Here is a 22,906-nt window from a genome sequence, read left to right as displayed (position 1 = left end):
AAAAAAAATTATTTTAAGCTCGTTAAACCTTAAATTAAGCTTTCTTTAATTCTCGTTCATTATGCTGATTGGTGGAAGACTTTCTGGGCTGCTGTCTGAATACACAATCGATGACTCTCCAGTGCAAGCATGAATGTTCCTCAGTGGAACACTTGCAATTATATTCTGGCTAATTGGATTATCACTCTTTGTACTCAGTACAACAATTGTATCACCTACCTTGGGTAATTTGAAAGGCAGGCTCATTGACTACAAAGCTGAAAGTCAGGTTGTCATTGCTATCACCATCTGAGGCAGATAAAGTGATCAGTGTTGTCCCAGCAGCCACTTCCTCATAAGGGGTTAAGGTACTTGATGGACAGGGACTAAAATAATGAGAGAGATTCCTGTTTAGTGAATCAAAGAACCATTAAAGCAATCAAGAACTGATTTAATATTTAACGTACCTGATGATGGGAACTTCATCATTTACATCAGTAATTGTGATCGTTACTGTGCCTGTGCAAGTGAGGCTTGGAGATCCCGTGTCATTAATAGATACCACAGCGTAGAAAAGCTGAAGGCAAAGAACAAAACTCAGGATTACATCAACTAATGATATCTCTGTCACAGGTCTGTACATTGATTGGAATAAAGAATCTGTGCTGAAGTTATTCTCATTATTCTATAATAAAAATGTATTTCATACCATGTCACCATTTTCAAAATCCAAAGCCGCTGCTGTGGTAATCTGACCCACGTTGTCCAGGTTAAATAGTGCGGTGGTATTGGTGGAGGAGCTCGGCAGAAAAGAATACTTGAAAGAAAAAGAGAAAGTTATATTTCTGTCAGCTAATATTCAATTCTTTTTGTGAGGTACATGAATCAGTTAGAGTTTTGACTTGCTGCAGTCAAACAGAAGGAACAGGAATTCAACTTTATTCCAGATTTAGGGTTGGGCCTATTTATCTGTGACTTACCGACCTAAGCTTATCATTGAAACTCAGAAGTGATGATCCACTGTGGCGACTGTTGTGTAGAGAAAGCATAGCCTTGTGCAGTGTATAGGTCAAGCAAATTTAATGCACAGGAAATAATTAGAGATGAACAACATTAGAATAGCAGAAGAAATTCAGGAGTTGCTGAGAGGGGATGGGGTGTTAGAGAGTAAGTGGAGATCAGAGAAAATGGGACATTAGGGAGGAAAACCTGAAGGATAAAGATAAATTTGAGGTGAAAGGGGAGAGAAGAGGAAGAAATAAGCAGATGAGGTGAAAATAGTATGGAGGGTAGGGAAACATGGAGAAGTAGGATTGGTGATGGTTTAGGTTTAGTTGAAGATTGGTGCTTCAAGATTAGTTTACATATAATCACACAATTAAAGTATATTCACTGATGAACCTGACATTATTCTAACTGTAACCTATGTAGTCTTTACCATTTTAATATTGTGTGACTCTGTTTAGTCTCATTTGACAAAGAATTGCACCATGGGATTTCACAGAGATACATTTCTTTTACTTTCAACCTTCAAGTCTGAATGAGCTGACATTGTTGTGGCTCATTGATTCCTTGTCAGAATTCTCTGGTATCATCAATAAAGGAAGAGTAGAAGAGTGTTACAGTGAGAAGGAGGAGAAAAGAAATTGTAAGAATTGTGCTTTACATTAGCTTTGTTTTAATTTCTAGTAATTTAGAAAAGAAATGTTTACATTTGACAAAATGTTAATTCCAAACTAAGACATTATGGTCAGAGCATCATTCACAAAGACAAGGTGGTATACATCCTATTTCCTGTACAAATGAAAAAGAAGGTATCATAAAATGTTTGCATATCCCAGTGGTAAGCTTTAACATTTTATAAAATGACAGGTAGAAATTGAATGAACTGGTGCGGCACTGCCAGGGAATGATCCCTTAAAGGATCAGGCAGTAGGTAATAGAAGGTTATGTTTAATGGCTTGCTTTACTTTTAAAGAAACCAAACCGAAATTGGGCATACATGCCCCAGCCAATCCAAGACTGACCATGAACTGTTCGTTCACTTTGCATGCATCACATATCCAATTAAAAATCTGTTCATTCAATGCCTAAACCAATCACAGTTCAGAAATATCTCTGATCGTGTTATAATTTGCAGTTTGGAAAGGGGTAAAAAGGCCTACTTTTCAACAGTTGTGCATGCAAGAACGAAGAACAAAATACGCTAGCCAATCTCAGTCTAGGGTTAACTTCTGTTGTCCTTGTGTTGATAACTTAATACATTGGTGAACACTGTCTAAACACTCTTATTCCTACAATGGTCAAACCCTGACTCTATGATTCAAGTGAAATTAGATTTCAGAACCTAACAAGTGGGAATGGGAGAATGAAAGCGAGGGAGAAGATTAGGATAGTAAATGGGGAGGAGGACAAGCGGAGAGCATAATAAAGACATGGAGCCAGAGGATTAGAGATATTTGGATGGAGACAGGAAGAGAAGCAGAAAAGAGGGGAAAGGAATAAGTAGAATGAGGATGCAGGCAACAAATATCTCCAAAAAGAGGAGGAGCAATCAGCTATCCTAATTACTGAGCCCCAGTTTGGATCAATCAATTATCACCATGGCGACAAGCAGCACAGAGGTGTAATTATTGGAGCACCTCTCACTATCCTGCAATTCCCTACACTTACATACAGTTGACACAAGGACTAAAGTGTTTAAATTGAAGGTGAAAACTTTGATTTCATGCCTTAAGGCCAGAAATGCTGATTCATTGGTAAAGACTTACTTGTAAAGTATCTCCATCAGGATCTGTTGCAGTTAATTTATAGACAAAGGTACCACTCGTAACAGTCTCTAGAACAGTGACAGATGGTCCTGTACCAAAGGAAACATGATCATTATACTGTATTAATGTACAAATGAAGGTGCTAATAGCAGTAAACTAGTTCATGTTTGAGATGGACCAGTGATGAAGTATGTCAGTAACGTGTAGAATTTATTACTTTGCCATTGATATTGAGATGAACTATATTTGGACAATATAGGCCTTGTCAGCAAAACCCAAGTCTCATGAAAGAATTTTTAAAAATCATTATGCAACAAGTCAATGTGTGGTACTTGCTTCAATAACTGAGCACTGCACATTCTATGGTCTTAATACATTTCTTCTCAAAATCAAAAGGTCATGACTTCTACGAGAATTGGTTTGGATAGCTAATTTTAGCTTTGAGGCAGTGAAGCTGTGTTTATTTCTAAATGCTGGTCATCAGCTGGTTGCTAAAGGGGGCAGCAGGCTGTAACCATGGATGATCAGGAAGAATAATTGGAAACTAGAAATGTTTAGGGTTGGTGAGAAGTGGGGGCTTTGGATGTTGGAAGTGAGAAGAGAAGACAGCAAAGATCAAAGAGGTAAAAACAATGACTGCAGATGCTGGAAACCAGATTCTGGATCAGTGGTGCTGGAAGAGCACAGCAATTCAGGCAGCATCCGAGGAGCTTCGAAATCGACGTTTCGGGCAAAAGCCCTTCATCAGGAATAAAGGCAGAGAGCCTGAAGCGTGGAGAGATAAGCTAGAGGAGGGTGGGGGTGGGGAGAGAGTAGCATAGAGTACAATGGGTCAGTGGGGGAGGAGATGAAGGTGATAGGTCAGGGAGGAGAGAGTGGAGTGGATAGGTAGAAAAGGAGCTAGGCAGGTCGGACAAGTTCGGACAAGTCAAGGGGACAGTTTTGCTGGAGGTTAGAAACTAGGATGAGGTGGGGGAAGGGGAAATGAGGAAGCTGTTGAAGTCCACATTGATGCCCTGGGGTTGAAGTGTTCCGAGGCAGAAGATGAGGCGTTCTTCTTCCATGCGTCTGGTGGTGAGGGAGCGGCGGTGAAGGAGGCCCAGCACCTCCATGTCCTCGGCAGAGTGGGAGGGGGAGTTGAAATGTTGAGCCACGGGGCAGTTTGGTTGATTGGTGCGGGTGTCTCAGAGATGTTCCCTAAAGCACTCTGCTAGGACGCGCCCAGTCTCCCCAATGTAGAGGAGACCGCATCGGGAGCAACGGATACAATAAATGATATTAGTGGATGTGCAGGTAAAACTTTGATGGATGTGGAAGGCTCCTTTAGGGCCTTGGATAGAGGTGAGGGAGGAGGTGTGGGCACAGGTTTTACAGTTCCTGCGGTGGCAGGGGAAAGTGCCAGGATGGGAGGGTGGGTCGTAGGGGGGTGTGGACCTGACCAGGTAGTCACGGAGGGGACGGTCTTTGAGGAAGGCGGAGAGGGGTGAGGAGGGAAATATATCCCTGGTGGTGGAGTCTGTTTGGAGGTGGCGGAAATGTCGGCGGATGATTTGGTTTATGCGAAGGTTGGTAGGGGGGAAGGTGAGCACCAGGGGCATTCTGTCCTTGTTACGGTTGGAGGGGTTGGGTCTGAGGGCGGAGATGCGGGATGTGGACGAGATGCGTTGGAGGGCATCTTTAACCACGTGGGAAGGGAAATTGCAGTCTCTAAAGAAGGAGGCCATCTGGTGTGTTCTGTGGTGGAACTGGTCCTCCTGGGAGCAGATACGGCGGAGGCGGAGGAATTGGGAATACGGGATGGGTATTTTTGCAAGAGGTAGGGTGGGAAGAGGTGTAATCCAGGTAGCTGTGGGAGTCGGTGGGTTTGTAGAATGGGAGAGATAATATGGAGACTTAAAGGTATTCAGGGCATGAGAGATTGGCAAAACATTTCTGAGAATTTAGGGAGAAGGACTCGTGTTCATCTTGACCCAGAAACCACAGTACACATGCAGGTACCCTGCTGGATCTGTTCACTCCTACTTCCTTTTCATTTCCAGGTTTCCCAAAGCATGAGAAATTAGCCCCACAACCATTACATTGAAATGGTTCCAGAATCTTCAGAAAACCTATTCATTCAAATATTATAATCACTGGCACACCTTTCATAAACCCTTTACTTAAATACCGCTGAATTAAGCATCATAAACTAAAAAGAGCCACAAGTACATGGGATGGTGTTGGGTTTCATATTTCTATCGGAGACAATAGGTTGAAATTCTGCCATATGATGATAAAATTCCCCAAATTACCTTGATATTGTAATGGATGCGGCCTCCTCAAACAATTAAAAACCAAATAAAATGTTGCAAATTTAACTGCAATACCTTGCAAAGCCCAACCTTCAAGAAATCACTGTGCTTTTATAAAGACCGGATCACTTTGAACAAAGATGAAGCTGCAATATACATTTGTCAAGTATTTGTCTCAGAATGAACACAACCATCAGCTTCACCTGGTTATAAATGCATGATATGTAGAGCAAGCTGGACTGGACTAGCATTGTAAATACAGTGGCTACAAAAGCAGATAAGATGCTAGGAATCCTGCTGTGTGTAACTATCCTCCTGTCTTCCTAAAGCCTGTCCATCATCTACAAGGCACACATCAGGACAAAGCCGCCTGCTTGATTGGCACCACATTCACAAAAAAATACAGCCTCCACCATCAATGTGTACCATCTATAAAACGCAATGTAGAATTTCCCCAAGGCTCCTGAGACAGTGCCTTCCAAATCCATGGCCACTTCCAGCAAATATATGGGAACACCTCCATTTACAAGTTCACCTTCAAGCCACTCACCATCCTGACTTGGAAATACATCACTGTTCCTTGAATGCCACTGAATCAAAATCCTTGTACCCCTCTCTATAACAGCTTTAACCACATCAAAAAGACTGCAGCAGTTCAAGAAAACAGCTCACCACCACCCTCTCAAAAGGCTGGCCCAGCTGGTAATGCCTATGTCTCATAAAGGAATATAAAAAAGCATGTATTTCTGTCAGGAGTGGCCTCTTTACCCAACAGCATTTCAAAGTAATTGAGACTTGCCCTTCTACTCCATAACACAGACCCCACAGATTTGAGCCAAAAATGTCCAAAAGAGACAGATTTACTCTCACATATACCAGATTGATGGTCAGTGTACTGATTTGTACTCCACTTGTCACAATTGAGTGATACTCACCTGCTACAAGCAGAGGATCACAAAGAGGAGCTTCATTTACAGGATTTAAAGACACAGTCAGGCTACAGGTAGTGGTATGAGGTGCCATGTCAGTGACAACGATATTTAGTTGATAGTCCGTGGAACTAACTGTGTCATAATCCAGCGTGGAGTTGGTAACAATCCATGCATCATTTCCAACTGAAAGTGAAGAATAGATTGGATCATATTGATCATCACAAAATGTCTTTATGATATTTCTGATTTTAGTATAATAGGGATTTTATTTTGACATTAACTGATTATTAAAGTTATCTTGATCCAGTAGCTCTAACTACTTTGTGAAATTAGTTTCTTGCATTTTTATGTTGCGTTTGGTTAGAATGTTGGGAATGTTAATAAGTCCTGCTGTGACCATATCTAGTGTGCCAACACTGCTTCATTCTGGAAGAGCTGCACTTCCTATGAGAAAGGATGCAGGTTTAATACTCAAATAATTCTCAAATAAAATGAATTATGAAATTGTTGAAGTTTAGCACGCAACAAGAAAATGGATTGCCATAACATAGAAACAAAAAGTCTGGAAAAACTCAACAGGTCTGGCAACAGGCAGAGAAAAAAAATTGAGTTAATGTTTGGGGTGCAGTGACCCTTCGCATTTGTTATCACTAAAGTCTTACTGAAATGCTATTTTTAAGGCTGCAATGACTCTGAATGAAGCTGAGGAAAAATCAGTGACGGAAAAAAAACAACAAGATATAGCACACAATTAATTTACAGAATTCCAGTTGCAAAGTCTTTCTAGAACCTTTGTCTTTTAAACTGCGCTAGTCACAGGGATAGAGAGTTGTACAGCATGGAAGCTGATCTTCAGTCTAACTCGCCCATGCCGGCCAGGTATCCCAATCTTAACTCGTTCCATTTTTCTGCATTCGGTCTATATCCCTGTAAACGGGTCCTATTCATGGACCTATTCAAAAGTCTTTTAAACATTATAATTATATCTGCCTCTACCATTTCCTCTGGCAGCTCATTCAGTACACGCACCACCCTCTCTGTTACCCGTCAGCTCCCATGTATTAGCTTTACTTCATCAAGTGTGCCTCGGTAGCACCATCTACTGACCAAGTTGCTTCAGTCCTAAAGGACAGGCTTGGCACCGCAGTAGGGGTGAAGGAATCATCAAGAGGGGAAAACATATTTGATCTCATTCTAATCAATCTGCTTGCCCCAGATACACATGTCCATAACAGTATGGATAGGAGAGACCACGTTCAAGGAGACAAAATCCCAGCTTCATTTTGAGGATTCCCTGCATCGTGTTTTATGGCAAATCACTTCAAGACTGGAAATCAATGAGGTGCTGTGGTCTGGCAGAATTGTACTCAAACACAATCTGCAATCTCATGGCCCAGCATATACCCTGCTGTTCCATTACCATACGGATCCAGAGACAATCCTAGTTCAATGGAAAGGAGGATATAACAAGAACAGCACCAGGCACATCAAAAAATGAGGTGTCAGTTTGGTAGAACTACAACACAGGACTAATTGTGTGTTGAACAGCTTAAATGAAATGTGACAGAGAGAGCTAAGTGATTCCAGTACAAACAGTTCATATGTAAGCTCTACAGCCGTGCCGTATCCAATCATGAATGGGATAAATAGTTCGCCAACTCACTGGAGGGAAGTGCACAAATATCCTAATCCTTGATAATGGGGAACAAAGCATATTGGTGCGAAAGATAAGGTTTAAGCATTCGCAACGAAAAGAAAAGCCAAGTGGATGAACCATATGGGTCCTATTCTGAGGCCCACAGCATCTCAGACATCAGTCATCACCCAGTTTAGTTCACTCCACGTAATATCAAGAAATGGCTGAAGGCACTGGATATTGCAAAGGCTCTGAGCTCTGATTACATTCAACAAAGGGTACTGAAGGCTGGTGCTCCTGAATTTGCTGTACCCCAGTCATGCTCTCCCAATGGGGATATGGTACTGACATCTGCTTAACAACATGGAATATTGCCCAGGAATGTCCTGTAGAGGAAAAGCAGGATAAATCCAACCCAGTGAATTACTGGCCCATCAGTCTATTGTCAATCATCAATAAAGACAGGAGTCATCTATAGTGCTATCAAGCATCAGTTGCTTAGCAATATCTGACACCTTGATGCTCATTGATTTGGGCTTCAGAAAGGCCACATAGTTCCTGACCTCATTACAGCCTTCATTCAACCATGGTCCAAAAGGCTGACCTCCAGAGATGAGGTGAGAGTTACTGCCATTGATTTCAAGGTAGTGTTCAACTGGCATCAAGGAATTGTGGTAAATTCACAGTCAATTGGATTTGGGGAGAGGGGTGGGGAGTATAGTTTTAACTGTTGGTGGTCAGTCATATTAGCTTCAGGTATCTCTGCAGGAGTTCCTCAGCGTAGTGTCCTGGACCCAACGATCTTCACCTGTTTCACTAGTAACCTTCCCTCTATTATAAGGATCTTTGCTGATAATTTTACAAAGTTCAAATCGTGCCAACTCCTCAGATACTGAGGAGGATGATGTCCGAGTGTGTCAAGATCTGGAAAGTGTCAAGTAACATTCACACTAAACAAGGGTCAGATAACAACTATGTCTAACAAGACAGAATCTCACCATTTGTCCTTGATGTTCAATGGCACTACCATTGCTGAATTCCCCAATTTCAATATCATGGGGTTATCACCGATCATAGACTGAACTGGACTATCCATACAAATGCTATGGCTGCAGGAGCAAGTCAGAGGTTAGGAATCTTACAATGTGTAACTGACCTCCTCACCTCCTGAGTGAAGGGGCGGCATGGTGGCTCAGTGGTTAGCACTCCTGCTTCACAGCGCCAGGGACCCAGGTCCGATTCTGGCCTTGGGTGACTGACTGTGTGGAGTTTGCACATTCTCTCTGTGTTTCCTCCAATGGGTTTCCTCCGGGTACTCCGGTTTCCTTCCACATTCCAAAATACGTGCTGGCCACGTAAACTGGCCATGCTAGATTGCCCATAGTGTTAAGCATTAAGTGCATTAGTCAGGGGTAAATGGAGGGAAATGGGTCTGGGTGGGTAACTCTTTGGAGGGCTGGTGTGGAATTGTTGGGCCAAAGGGCCTGTTTCCACACTGCAGGGTATCTAATCTAATCTAATCCCAAAAGCATGTTCACCATCGACAAGGCACAAGTCAGGAGTGTAATGAAATACTCCTCACTTGCCTGAATGGGAGCTGCTCCAAAAACATTCAAGAAACTTGACACCAGTCGGGTCAAAGCAACCCACTTGATTTGCATCACATCCACACCATTCACTTCTTCCGAAAGTGTTGTTTAGTCGTTGTGGTGTGTCCTGTCTGTAAGGTGTAATCACCAAGGCTCCTTAGACAGCACCTTCCAAATTCTCAACAATTACCATTTAAATGTACAATGTAAGCAGATACATGGAAACATGACCATCTGCAAGTTCCTCTCCAAACCACTCATAATCTTGACATGGAACTGCATCACTGTTCCTTCCCTGTCGCTGGGTCAAAATCCTGGAACTCACTCCCTAATGGCATCATGAACATACCTTCACCAAAGGGATGCAGTGATTCAAGAAAGCAATGCACCATTGTCTTCTCAAGGACATTAGGGATGGAAAATAAACGTCAGCCTAGCCAGCAAAGCCCAGACCTCATGAATTAATAAAATCTTCTCAGCAAATAAATGGGATCTCTCACTTTATAACGTTTTATTCTCTATCTGTTTTAATTTGTTTTCAGAATAGTTTACAACCTCAGAAACCTTCCCTCCTCATGTAAACTATGCTTCTAATAAGATATTACTCCACAGAAGTATTTTTATTTACGTTGAAAGCAACCTACAATGGAATCATGACAATATGATTATTTTAAATTTATTTTTACCATTCTTCCAGAAGTGTTAATATTCGCAATTTACTCTCCTTAACATATTAATGCAAAAGAATGCCTTGTGCATCTTTTATCCTTTAATAGTAGCTTTTATTTTAAACTTCAGACAGGATATAACTGTTGCTACAATGTCCTTGGCATAAGATACAAGTGAATCGCTATGAATGAATAAAGTAGTTTGTGCTTATCAATTATTGTCAGTCATTTTTTTAACACATTCTCAACATATTCATACTCTGAACTTTCATTTTAAAGTGCATATGCCAATATCAGCAGATCATTGGTTGAAAAGACAAAGTAAAACAGTGTAAAAAAAGAAAATAACACTCCAATTACTCTCCTTGAAATGATTACAAGCAGAGATGTCAATCTCCTTACCTTGAATAATATCGAACTCAGATACAGGGATTGCGAAGGAGAAAGTCAAAGTGTCAGTGCTGTCATTGTCAAAGGCTGATAAAAATGCGACATTTGTGCCAATATTTACTTCCTCATCCACCAAGACTGGACTCGAAGGGCATAAACTAGAAAGTGATAATTCATTGTTAAGTTACAATCTGGGATCTTTAGATATTCATCTTAATTTTCAGTTGTTTTAAATAATATATGTTTGAGAAAACATTCTAAATATAATAAACTCCAGGAGTGCAGAATGAAAGTACTATTCAATCCAAGTATCAAGGTATTCTGATGTGAAATAGCCTGATTTGCAGTCTATTTGTTGCTCATGACCTATTCGTCAATTCTCATGCACTCTGGCATTTGCACACTTACATTCTATTCTTTTTAAACTTGAGGTGATCCAAAGCTCTGCTGCCACGCCTTAATTGAGCAGTCGGTCTGATTCCCCTATTCCCCTTGCAGTTGATCACCCAAATTGGCTCTCAATCAATATGTTGACTTAAAAATTCTCATCTTTCTTTTCAAATCCCTTTTCTGCTTCCTATCGCTGCCATCCCCATCAGGCTACAACCCTCCGAAGTATCAGCACTCCTCTCATTCTGACCTCTATCATTCCCAATTACAATTACTCGATGATGAAGGACCAAACTTTACATCACTTAAACGGCGATCATCTGAATGTAACATTGTACTTTGATTTGTAATATCTGCTGAGCAGTTTGGTACATTTCATTACGTTAAAGATGGTTTATTATCAGAAACTGTTGTATGATTCAGGAGAAGGATATGTGATCCACAATGAGAATATAATTTGCAATGCTTATCAGAATGTGAAGTTGATTATGCAGAACAGGAATGTTTCTAATTACTTCCACAGTCACAATAATCATGAGCTGTTATCTGAGGATGTAGTGCGCTTTCCTTTCTCATTGTCTGAAACTTGGAACACATTTTCTTGCTTGTGTTTCTTCCCTAAGCATCCTTACAAACATAAAACTCACTGTATCACATTCTTTTTCACTCATTAGTTCTTAGGACCTGAGAACTCCATAGCTCCATGAGTCTTCAAATCTATAGAGTTTCACAATGGGCTTTGGCAGATCCTAATCATTTCTCTCTTCATTCACTTCCTTTCTTTCTCCTATTCTTTAAGCCTGGTCATATCCTCCATTCATAGTCTTTTCCCTCAAGGGTTTTGTATTTTAACAAAGGCAAAATTTTAAAACCAGAGAGACAAAGCTACAAACTAGTCATATGATGTGTCTGATCTGATTTTCTTTTTATTTTTTAAAAGACATACCAAAAAGTGGGAAAAGAAAAGGTTCTGTAATTACTAAGGGGGAGTATACGTTTAAATTCAGAATGGCTGATTCTCAGAATATATATAATGACAGTAACAAAGCTAATTATTTTTCTTAAACATGTTAATAATTGAAATTGTGTATAAAATAGTTTAATAACAAACCTTATGACAGGAGCTTCATCATTGACATCAGTGATATAGATAGTGACAGTGCCAGTGCAGGTATTTCCTCCTGGATCAGATACAGAGACCACTGCATGATACTGTGTCAGCTACACAGGGACAAAATGCAATTGCATTTTCATTAATAGATGGAACCATTCTAATTGTTTCAATTCAGTAAGTATTCATATTGTGTCATTAAACCTCTGCTGACAGATGAAGAAATTATTACTTTACTTACTTGCAGTGTGGAAACAGGCCCTTCGGCCCAACAAGTCTACATCAACCTGCCAAAGCGCAACCTACCCAGACCCATTCCCCTACTTTTACCCCTTCACCTAACACTACGGGCAATTTAGCATGGCCAATTCACCTAACCTGCACATTTTTGGACTGTGGGAGGAAACCGGAGCACCCGGAGGAAACCCACGCAGACACGGGGAGAACGTGCAAACTCCACAGTGCTAACCACTGTGCCACTTATCTTGGGCGGAAGACTGGATGGATTGAAACCTGAACAATTAGAACATCGAATACAGAACACTACAGGTCAGAAATGGAATCTTCTAAATTAGTGTTATGAAATGTTATTCTAAATTAACCCCATCTACTTGCATATGATCTGTAATGGATTTAAAACAATATAATGCTGATGAAAGTAATCCCCCTTTCTGTTTTCATGCAGTTTTTCAGAATTAGCCCTGGTAACCGTGTAAATTATGACTATCCAAGTGAACTGGGAGACTTTTCCATTTAATGTACTGAATAGGTTATCATTAGTCATACCTGATCAACAGCTTCATAATCCAATGAACTTATTGTAGAAATATCACCAATTGCATTAATATCAAAAAATGTAAGTGTACCAGACGTGGATGTTGGGAGAATTGTATACTGTAAAAATAAATGTAAAAAGAACACATAAGCTGTTGTGAAAGGTGCAAGCAGGACTGTTTTGAATAAATAAATAGTCATACAATCGGTGCAAAAGATATAATGGCTTTCACTTTTGCATTGATAAATATTAAAATGCACATGTTGTATACATTAGTTAGGTTGGACTGATTTCCGAGCAAAAGTTAATGAAGTTTGAAAATGAAGTTAATGTATTGTAAATTAATGCTGTTTTTGCAGATAGATGTCACAATTCAGTATCTGACCACATCAGTTCTGTTAGAGGTGTGCACTAGGAAACAGTAGCACTCTCAATTAATTACCATGATTATATCTAGGGCGGGGCTGCTTGCTCATTATTTAAGTGCCTATTCACAGCTCCTCTCCACACTGCCATCTGCCCCTCACACTGCCACCTGCCCCCTCACACTGCCATCTGCCCCTTCACACTGCCGCCTGCCCCTTCACACTGCCACCTGCCCCTTCACACTGCCGCCTGCCCCTTCACACTGCTGTCTGCCCCTTCACACCGCCACCTGCCCCTTCACACTGCTGTCTGCCCCTTCACACCGCCACCTGCCCCTGCACACTGCCATCTGCCAATTCACACTGCTGTCTGCCCCTTCACACTACTGTCTGCCCCTGCACACTGCCATCTGCCAATTCACACTGCTGTCTGCCCCTTCACACTACTGTCTGCCCCTTCACACTACTGTCTGCCCCTTCACACTGCCACCTGCCCGTTCACACTGCCACCTGCCCCATCACACTGCTGTCTGCCCCTTCACACTGCCGCCTGCCCCTTCAAACTGCCAACTGCCCCCTCACACTACCACCTGCCCCTTCACACTGCTGCCTGCCCCTTCACACTGCTATCTGCCCTTCACACTGCCACCTGCCCCTTCACATTGCCGCCTGCCAATTCACACTGCCGTCTGCCCCTTCACACTGCCACCTGCCCCTTCACACTGCCACCTGCCAATTCACACTGCCGCCTGCCCCTTCACACTGCTGTCTGCCCCTTCACACTGCCACCTGCCCCTTCACACTGCCACCTGCCCCTTCACACTGCCACCTGCCAATTCACACTGCCGCCTGCCCCTTCACACTGCTGTCTGCCCCTTCACACTGCCACTTGCCCCTTCACACTGGCACCTGCCTCTACACACTGCCACCTGCCACCTTCACACTGCCGCCCTGCCCCTTCTCACTGCCATCTGCCCCTTTCACACTGCCACCTGCCTCTCACTCTGCCACCTGCCCCTTCACACTGCCACCTGCCCCTGCACACTGCCACCTGCCCCTTCACACTGCCGCCTGCCCATTCACACTGCCACCTGTCCCTTCACACTGCTGTCCGCCCCTTCACACTGCCACCTGCCCCTTCACACTGCCACCTGCCCCTTCACACTACCACCTGCCCCTTCACACTGCCGCCTGCCCCTTCACACTGCCACTTGCCCCTTCACACTGGCACCTGCCTCTACACACTGCCACCTGCCTCTACACACTGCCACCTGCCCATTCACACTGCCACCTGTCCCTTCACACTGCTGTCCGCCCCTTCACACTGCCACCTGCCCCTTCACACTGCCACCTGCCCCTTCACACTGCCACCTGCCCCTTCACACTGCCGCCTGCCCCTTCACACTGCCACTTGCCCCTTCACACTGGCACCTGCCTCTACACACTGCCACCTGCCTCTACACACTGCCACCTGCCCCTTCACACTGCCACCTGCCCCTTCACACTGCCGCCTGCCCCTTCACACTGCCACTTGCCCCTTCACACTGGCACCTGCCTCTACACACTGCCGCCCTGCCCCTTCTCACTGCCATCTGCCCCTTTCACACTGCCCCCTGCCCCTCACTCTGCCACCTGCCCTGTCACACTGCTGTCTGCCCCTTCACACTGCCACCTGCCCCTTCACACTGCTGTCTGCCCCTTCACACTGCCACCTGCCCCTTCACACTGCCACCTGCCCCTTCAAACTGTCACCTGCCCCCTTCACACTGCCACCTGCCCCTCACACTGCCACCTGCCTCTACACACTGCTGTCTGCCCCTTCACACTGCCACCTGCCCCTTTCACACTGCCACCTGCCCCTTCACACTGCCACCTGCCGCCTTCACACAGCCGCCCTGCCCCTTCTCACTGCCATCTGCCCCTTTCACACTGCCACCTGCCCCTCACTCTGCCACCTGCCCCATCACACTGCTGTCTGCCCCTTCACACTGCCACCTGCCCCTTCACACTGCTGTCTGCCCCTTCAAACTGTCACCTGCCCCCTTCACACTGCCACCTGCCCCTCACACTGCCACCTGCCTCTACACACTGCCACCTGCCCCTTCACACTGCCACCTGCCCCTTTCACACTGCCACCTGCCCCTTTCACACTGCCACCTGCCCCTTTCACACTGCCGCCTGCCCCTCACACTGCCACCTGCCTCTACACACTGCTGTCTGCCCCTTCACACTGCCACCTGCCCCTTTCACACTGCCACCTGCCCCTCACACTGCCACCTGCCTCTACACACTGCTGTCTGCCCCTTCACACTGCCACCTGCCCCCTCGCACTGCTGTCTGCCCCTTCACACTGCCACCTGCCCCCTCACACTGCTGTCTGCCCCTTCACACTGCCACCTGCCCCTTCACACTGCCACCTGCCCCTTCACCCTGCCATCTGCCCCTTCACACTGCCACCTGCCCCCTCACACTGCCGGTTGCCTCTGGATACAGCACTGGATCAAACGCTTTGTGCTACCAACGTGCAATGCATCCCGTTTTCCTTTCTTAATTTTGCTGCTGGAATTTAATCCATAATAAATGGAACACCAGTACATGGACAGGGTTCCAAGGTCACATTCAGCACTGGAGCCATTACTAATGTGATGAACAAGACACAAGATGGAACGATTCCTAACACAGCTCTGAAAGACCACTTTCAGCTGTGCAAAAGCTGGTGGGCAGGGAGACAAATCCAGGAAGCTTGACACAAGGGGATAGCAGCAATATAACAAGCCCAAAAACCTGGTCAAGTTCAGTGAGTGTGTCTTCTTATGATGCATCCTCTTGACTGTACCACTAACATCTCTTACTGCTCTTTACGCTATATCTCAACCACTGACAGGCACTAGGACTTAGCAACAAGCAACCGGACATTTCACCTCACCTTAAACATTTAGCAATACTGTGAGCTTTATACCAAACTCTCACAGCCTCCACCTGGCAGCACGTCACCCAAACACAGCATTTAGTAGTTACTGACACCCTGCCTTCTCTTTCATGGTACTCTGGCAAACAGTGGAAAAGACCAGATCAAATCCAGTGCTGAGGGAAATGTATGGGATGAGGTGAGTAAGGGCCCTGTATCTCCTCAGTCGAACTACAGGATTTGGTTGACTATAGCATGGGACCATCAGGAACAGAGTCTGATGTCTGACATTGCTGAGGACATTGGAGATGTTAACGTGCTCAAGTCATATGCCCCTTCACAACTCCCAAAATGCTCTCATCTTGCTAAATGGCATGATGAGTAAAGTTCACCTGGTCTAATAATAGGATCCTTGCTTGTTACCACACTCTTCTCCCCTCACACCAGCCTCCCACTTCTGCGTTCCTGCTTTCAGTTAGCCAAGAATGACCACAAGCTCAGTGCAGAAAGCACAAAGGAGAAAATTCGGCATCTGTGAGTCAACCCCATCACATGATCTGATATTCTCTGTCACAAACTCCGAGACTGAGTCTGTGTTTCTCCCTTAGACAACATTCTGGAATTGAGATCAATGCGTGTCAAGTCAAACTGGTGAACTGCAGCCAGGCGACAGGTAAAGATTGATTCAGTTGTCAGCTCACAAGAGGATGAAGTTGTTCAGGAGTTCTTGATACCAGGAGAAAGTGAGGACTGCAGATGCTGGAGATCAGAGCTGAAAATGTGTTGCTGGAAAAGCGCAGCAGGTCAGGCAGCATCCAAGGAACAGGAGAATCGACGTTTTCGGGCATAAGCCCTTCTTCAGGAATGAGGAAAGTGTGTCCAGCAGGCTAAGATAAAAGGTAGGAAGGAGGGTTCTGTCCTGGTGGCGGTTGGAGGGGTGGGGCTCAAGGGCGTACAACCCAGATGCCCTCCTTCTTCAAGGACCGCAATTTCCCGCCAGACGTGGTCGACGATGCCCTCCACCGCATCTCTTCCACTTCCCGCTCCTCTGCCCTTGAGCCCCGCCCCTCCAACCGCCACCAGGACAGAACCCCACTGGTCCTCACCTACCACCCCACCAATCTCCATGTACAATGTATCATCCGCCGTCATTTCCGCCACCTCCAAACGGACCACACCACCAGGGATATATTTCCCTCCCCTCCCCTATCAGCATTCCGAAAAGACCACTCCCTCCGTGACTCCCTCGTCAGGTCCACCCCCCCCACCAACCCAACCTCCACTCCCGGCACCTTCCCCTGCAACCGCAAGAAATGCAAAACTTGCGCCCACACCTCCCCCCTTACTTCCCTCCAAGGCCCCAAGGGACACTTCCATATCCACCACAAATTCACCTGCACCTCCACACACATCATCTATTGCATCCGCTGCACCCGATGTGGCCTCCTCTATATTGGGGAGACAGGCCGCCTACTAGCGGAGCGTTTCAGGGAACACCTCTGGGACACCCGGACCAACCAACCCAACCACCCTGTGGCTCAACACTTTAACTCACCCTCCCACTCCACCAAGGACATGCAGGTCCTTGGACTCCTCCATCGCCAGACCATGGCAACACGACGGTTGGAGGAAGAGTGCCTCATCTTCTGCCTGGGAACCCTCCAACCACAAGGGATGAACTCAGATTTCTCCAGTTTCCTCATTTCCCCTCCCCCCACCTTGTCTCAGTCAAATCCCTCGAACTCAGCACCGCCTTCCTAACCTGCAATCTTCTTCCTGACCTCTCCACCCACACCCCACTCTGGCCTATCACCCTCACCTTGACCTCCCTCCACCTATCGCAATTCCAATGCCCCTCCCCCAAGTCCCTCCTCCCTACCTTTTATCTTAGCCTGCTGGACACACTTTCCTCATTCCTGAAGAAAGGCTTATGCCCGAAACGTTGATTCTCCTGTTCCTTGGATGCTGCCTGACCTGCTGCGCTTTTCCAGCAACACATTTTCAGTTCTTGATACCAGGGACAGGATACCAGGCAGCACTGGTAAAGCATGTACAATAAGATCCTGGGTGCATTGACTGACCTGGCAGAAAGCCCCCTGTCATTGCCAAGGAGCTTGGAGGAGTCTGGTCCCAACTTACAGAAGGAATAATCCAGCACTTGCCCGCATCACCACTTCTGCTCCATCTCCCTGATGTGTTGTAGGCAGCAGGGAGCTGCCTTTCGGCCCCCAGGCCCATTGTAATCATCGTGTACACAGGTCACCAAAGCATCTGCTCTCCTTAGCAGGCTTCAGCTAAGCTAACTCATGACCACACACCTTCAAAGGCATGTCAGAATATTAGCAGATGGTTTATAATGTAAAAGCTCCTAAAACTAATCTACCCTTCCACTTGTGTGCCTGGCTTTTTAAGGATTTGGGTTTAGGGACAACTTACAGTTTAAAGCTTGTTGTTTGTGGATGGTTGATTAAATGATTTACCTCAATATATCAAATTAAATTCTGACATTGTATCAGCTGTTGGGCAGTGTGACTTCAGGACCTTCCACACAGACTGTGTATCCCTGCGCAGACTGCCTCTGCAGTTTCACCAGGTGATGAGGTGTCTCAACAGGTCATGCTAGAAGCAACTGACAGTTCAGGAGAGAATTTTGAAGGTGGTCCACTCTAAGCAGGGTTAGGGAGAATTGATGATGATAAAGAGGGCAGTATAGGCTAGATGACCTCTGTTGTGTTATATCCCATGGTCAGTAAGAGACATTTGTATAACATCACCACTGTATGTGCCTAAAGGCATAAACGGCTCATATTCCATCTTACCTAACACCACTTGAAGCATGCTTCTCTATTATAACCTAAGAGTTTAATATTAGCTCAGGCATATATATACCTGCCAAATGTAAACAGTAGTTTGATGTAATAAATATCTGTCAGATTCTTCAACACTACAATATGCATGCCTAGTTTCTTCATTATAGGAGATTGCATAACAATTCCACATCAGGAAAATTACCCTAGTAGAAGCAAACGCATAGCACTGAGAGCAATGATGGAAAGTCCCTGTTGGTGGGGGAGCTCCCACATCTCCAGGCAATGTGAAAGTAGAACATATTCCTTCACAGCGGAATACTTGATGCAAGCAAAGCCTGTGTTCTAATATTTATAACGGATTTTCATTCTTTGTTTTTTTTTTCCAAAATCAGGTTAGAATTGCTGAGGGAGACAGTGAATGGGTGACCAAAAGAGAGAAAAAGAGTAGGAAGGCAGTTCAGGTGTCTCCTGCGGTCATCTCCCTCCAAAACAGATATACCGTTTTGGATACTGTTGGGGAGGGCAGCAGTTGCCAGGATCATGGCACTGTGGCGGGCACTGCTGTTCAGAAGGGCAGGAAAAAGACTTGTAGGGCCATAGTCATAGGGGATTCTATTGTGAGGGGAGTAGATAGGCAGTTCTGTGGCCAAAAACGGGACTCCCGGATGGTGTGTTGTCTCCCAGGTGCTTGAGTCAGGGATATCACTGATCGGCTGCACAGCATTCTAAAAGGGAAGGGTAAACAGCCAGTTATCTTGGTGCATATAGGCGCCAATGAAATAAGTAGAAAATGAGATGAGGTCCTGAAAGAAGAATTTAGGGAGCTAGGAGAGAAATTAAAGAGGAAGACCTGAAAGGTAGTGATCTCGGAATTACTGCCAGTGCCATATGCTAGCCAGAGTAGAAATGAGAAAATAGGCAGGATGAACACATTGGTTTGAGAGATGGTCCAGGAGGGAGGGGTTCAGATTTGTTGGACATTGGGACTGGTTCTGGAGAAGGTGGGACTATTACAAAAGGGACGGTCTACATCTAAACCAGACCGGAACCAGTGTCCTTGGGGGAGTTTTTGCTACTGCTGTTGGGGAGGTTTTAAACTAATGTGGCAGGAGATTGGGAATCAGAAGAGAAAACAAGTAGGCAGCGAGGTGGAGACTGGAGACTGTAAGAATTATGAAGATAGCATTAATAAAGGAAAGAGTAGGCAGAGAGCAGGTGAGCGCAAAAGAACTGGTGGCCTGAAATGCATCTACATTAATGCAAGGAGTATAGTGTGTAAGGCAGATGAACTTCCGGCTTGAATTGGTGCCTGGGAGTATGACGTTATTGCAATCACAGAGACTTGGTTGAAGGAAGGGCATGATTAGATTAGATTAGATTACTTACAGTGTGGAAACAGGCCCTTCGGCCCAACAAGTCCACACCTACCCGCCGAAGCGCACCCACCCAGACCCATTCCCCTACATTTACATCTTCACCTAACACTATGGGCAATTTAGCATGGCCAATTCACCTAACCTGCACATGTTTGGATTGTGGGAGGAAACCGGAGCACCTGGAGGAAACCCACGCAGACACGGGGAGAATGTGCAAACTCCACACAGAGAGTCGCCAGAGGCGGGAATTGAACCCGGGTCTCTGGCGCTGTGAGGCAGCAGTGCTAACCACTGTGCCACCGTGCCACCCACAATGATTAGCAATTAAATGTTCCAGAATATAGACGCTTCAAACAGGACAGGGAGGAAAGTAAAAGGGGGGGGTGGGTGGAGTTGCAATGCTGGTCAAGAACGATATCACGGCTGTGCTAAAAGAGCAGAATATGGAGGTCTTGCCTAGTGAGGCATTATGGGTGGAGCTGACAAATAAGAAGGGTGCAGTCACACTGTTTGGGCTGTATTATAGACCTCCCAACAGTGAGCATGAGGTAGAAGAACAAATAGGTAAACAGATTATAGAAAGATGTAGAGGCAATAGGGTAGTGGTGATGGGAGATTTTAATTTTCCCAACATTGACAGGGATACACTTAACGTCAGAGGTCTGGATGGGGTAGAATTTGTAAGAAGCGTCCAGGAAAGTTTTCTAGAGCAGTATGTCAATAGTCCGATAGGGGAAGGGGCCATATTGGACCTGGTACTGGGGAATGAGCCAGGACAGGTGGTAGAAGTTGTGGTGGGGGATTTCTTTGGGAACAGTGACCACAATTCTGTAAGTTTTAGAATACTTGTGGATAAAGAAGAGAGTAGTCCTAATGTAATGTAATGTAAAAAAAATGTAATGTAATGTAAAAATGTAATGTAAAAGATTACTAAACTGGGCCAAGGCCAATTATATCAAAATTAGGCAGAACCTTGGAAATGTGGATTGGACATGGCTATTTGAAGGGAAGTCCACATTTGAGATGTGGGAGGCTTTCAAAGATAGGTTAACTGTAGTGCAGGATATAGATTCATGAACCGTGGATGACAGGAGAAATTGCACAATTAGCCAAGAGGAAAAGGGAAGCATACATAAGGTCTAGGCAGCTAAGAACAGAACGAGTCCTGGAAGAATATCTGAAGAGTAGGACAAGTCTTAAACGAGGAATCAAGAGGGCTAAAGGGGTCATGAAATAGCTTTAGCAAGCAGAATTAAGGAGAATTCCAAAGCATTTTATTCTTATATAAGAAGCAAGCGGGTAACTAGCGAAAGGATTGGTACACTAAAGGATAACGAAGGAAGGCTGTGTATCGAACCTGAGCGAATGGGTGAGATTATGAATCATTACTTTGCATCAGTATTCACTGAGGAAAGGAACATGATGAATGTTGAGATTAGAGATAGAGGTTTGATTAGTCTGGATCACGTTGACATAAGTAGGGTAGATGTGTTGGGTATGCCAGAGGTTATTAAGGTGGACAAAACCCCAGGACTGGATGGGATCTACCCTAGGCTGCTGAGGGAGGTGAGAGAGGAAATAGCTAGGGCCCTGACAGATATCTTTGTGGCATCCTTAAATATAGGTGAGGTGCCAGTGGACTGGAGGGTTGCTCATGTTGTTCCCTTGTACAAGAAGGGAAGTAGGGACATTCCGGGTAACTACAGACCAGTGAGCCTGACGTTAGTGGTGGGAAAGTTGCTGGAGAAGGTACTGAGGGATCAGATCTATTTATATTTAGAGAAGAATGTGCTTATCAGTGATAGGCAACATGATTTTGTGCGGGGGAGATCGTACCTTACCAACTTAATAGAGTTCTTCGAGGAGGTGACGAAATTGATAGATGAAGGAAGGGCAGTTGATGTCATATACATTGACTTTAGTAAGGTGTTTGATAAGGTTCCCCATTGTAGACTAATGGAGAAATTGAAGTCATTTGGTGTGCAGGGTGTTCTAGCTAGGTGGATAAAGAACTGGTTGAGCAACAGGAGACAGAGAGTAGTTGAAGGGAGTTTCTCAAAATGGAGAAAGGTGACCAGTGGTGTTCCACAGGGATCAGTGCTGGGGCCACTGTTGTTTGTGATAAACATAAATGATCTGGAAGAGGGCATTGTCGGTATGATCAGCAAGTTTGCAGATGACACGAAGATTGGTGGAGTAGCAGAAAGCATGGGGACTGTCAGAGAATGCAGGAGGATATAGATAGACTGGAGAGTTGAGCGGAAAAGTGGCAGATGGTTTTCAATCCAGACAAATGTAAGGTGATGCATGTAGGTAGGACTAATTCTAGAGCGAATTATACAATGAATGGAAGAGCCTTGGGAAAAGTTGATGGGCAGAGAGATCTGGAACTGCAGGTCCATTGTACCCTGAAGGTTGCTGCACAGTTGGATAGAGTGGTCAAGAAGGCATATGGTATGCTTGCCTTCATTGGAAGGAGTATTGAGTATAAGAGCTGGCAAATCATGTTAACATTGTACAAGACATTGGTTTGGCCGCATTTAGAATACTGTGTACAGTTCTGGTTGCCACATTACCAAAAGGATGTGGCCGCTTTGGAGAGAGTGCAGAGAAAGTTTACGAGGATGTTGCCTGGTATGGAGGGTGCTAGCTATGAAGAAAGGTTGAGTAGGTTAGGTTTATTTTCATTAGAAAAGAGGAGATAGAGGGGGGACCTGATTGATGTTTACAAAATCATGATGGGTATAGACAGGGTGGATAGACACAAGCTTTTTCCCAGGGTGAAGGATTCAATATCAAGAGGTCACGCTTTCAAGGTGAGAGGTGGAAAGTTTAAGGGGGATACATGTGGCAAGTACTTGATACAGAGGGTGGTGGGCGGCTGGAACGCATTGCCAGCAGAGGTGGTAGAGGCA

General features: G+C 44.9%; 1 protein-coding gene across 1 annotated transcript in view; it reads right to left on the bottom strand.

The window, feature by feature from the left end:
- Positions 1 to 22,906, bottom strand: part of LOC122561461 (protocadherin Fat 4-like) — a 188,238-nt gene that overhangs the window by 94,613 nt on the left and 70,719 nt on the right. Inside the window, exons 8-12 of the mRNA XM_087999295.1 lie at positions 5,977 to 6,156; positions 2,751 to 2,839; positions 689 to 796; positions 447 to 556; positions 220 to 365 (exon numbers count right to left, since the gene is read on the bottom strand). Of these exons, the coding sequence (XP_087855421.1) occupies positions 220 to 365; positions 447 to 556; positions 689 to 796; positions 2,751 to 2,839; positions 5,977 to 6,156 (633 nt within the window). The remainder of the gene's footprint in view (positions 1 to 219; positions 366 to 446; positions 557 to 688; positions 797 to 2,750; positions 2,840 to 5,976; positions 6,157 to 22,906) is intronic.

Source organism: Chiloscyllium plagiosum, unplaced genomic scaffold, assembly GCF_037043375.1.
Source record: "Chiloscyllium plagiosum isolate Xiang-an unplaced genomic scaffold, Cpla_swu_hap1 HiC_scaffold_23, whole genome shotgun sequence".
NCBI lineage: Eukaryota > Metazoa > Chordata > Chondrichthyes > Orectolobiformes > Hemiscylliidae > Chiloscyllium > Chiloscyllium plagiosum.
Note: the sequence above shows the minus strand (reverse complement) of the source record. Positions and strands in the feature narration are given on the sequence as shown.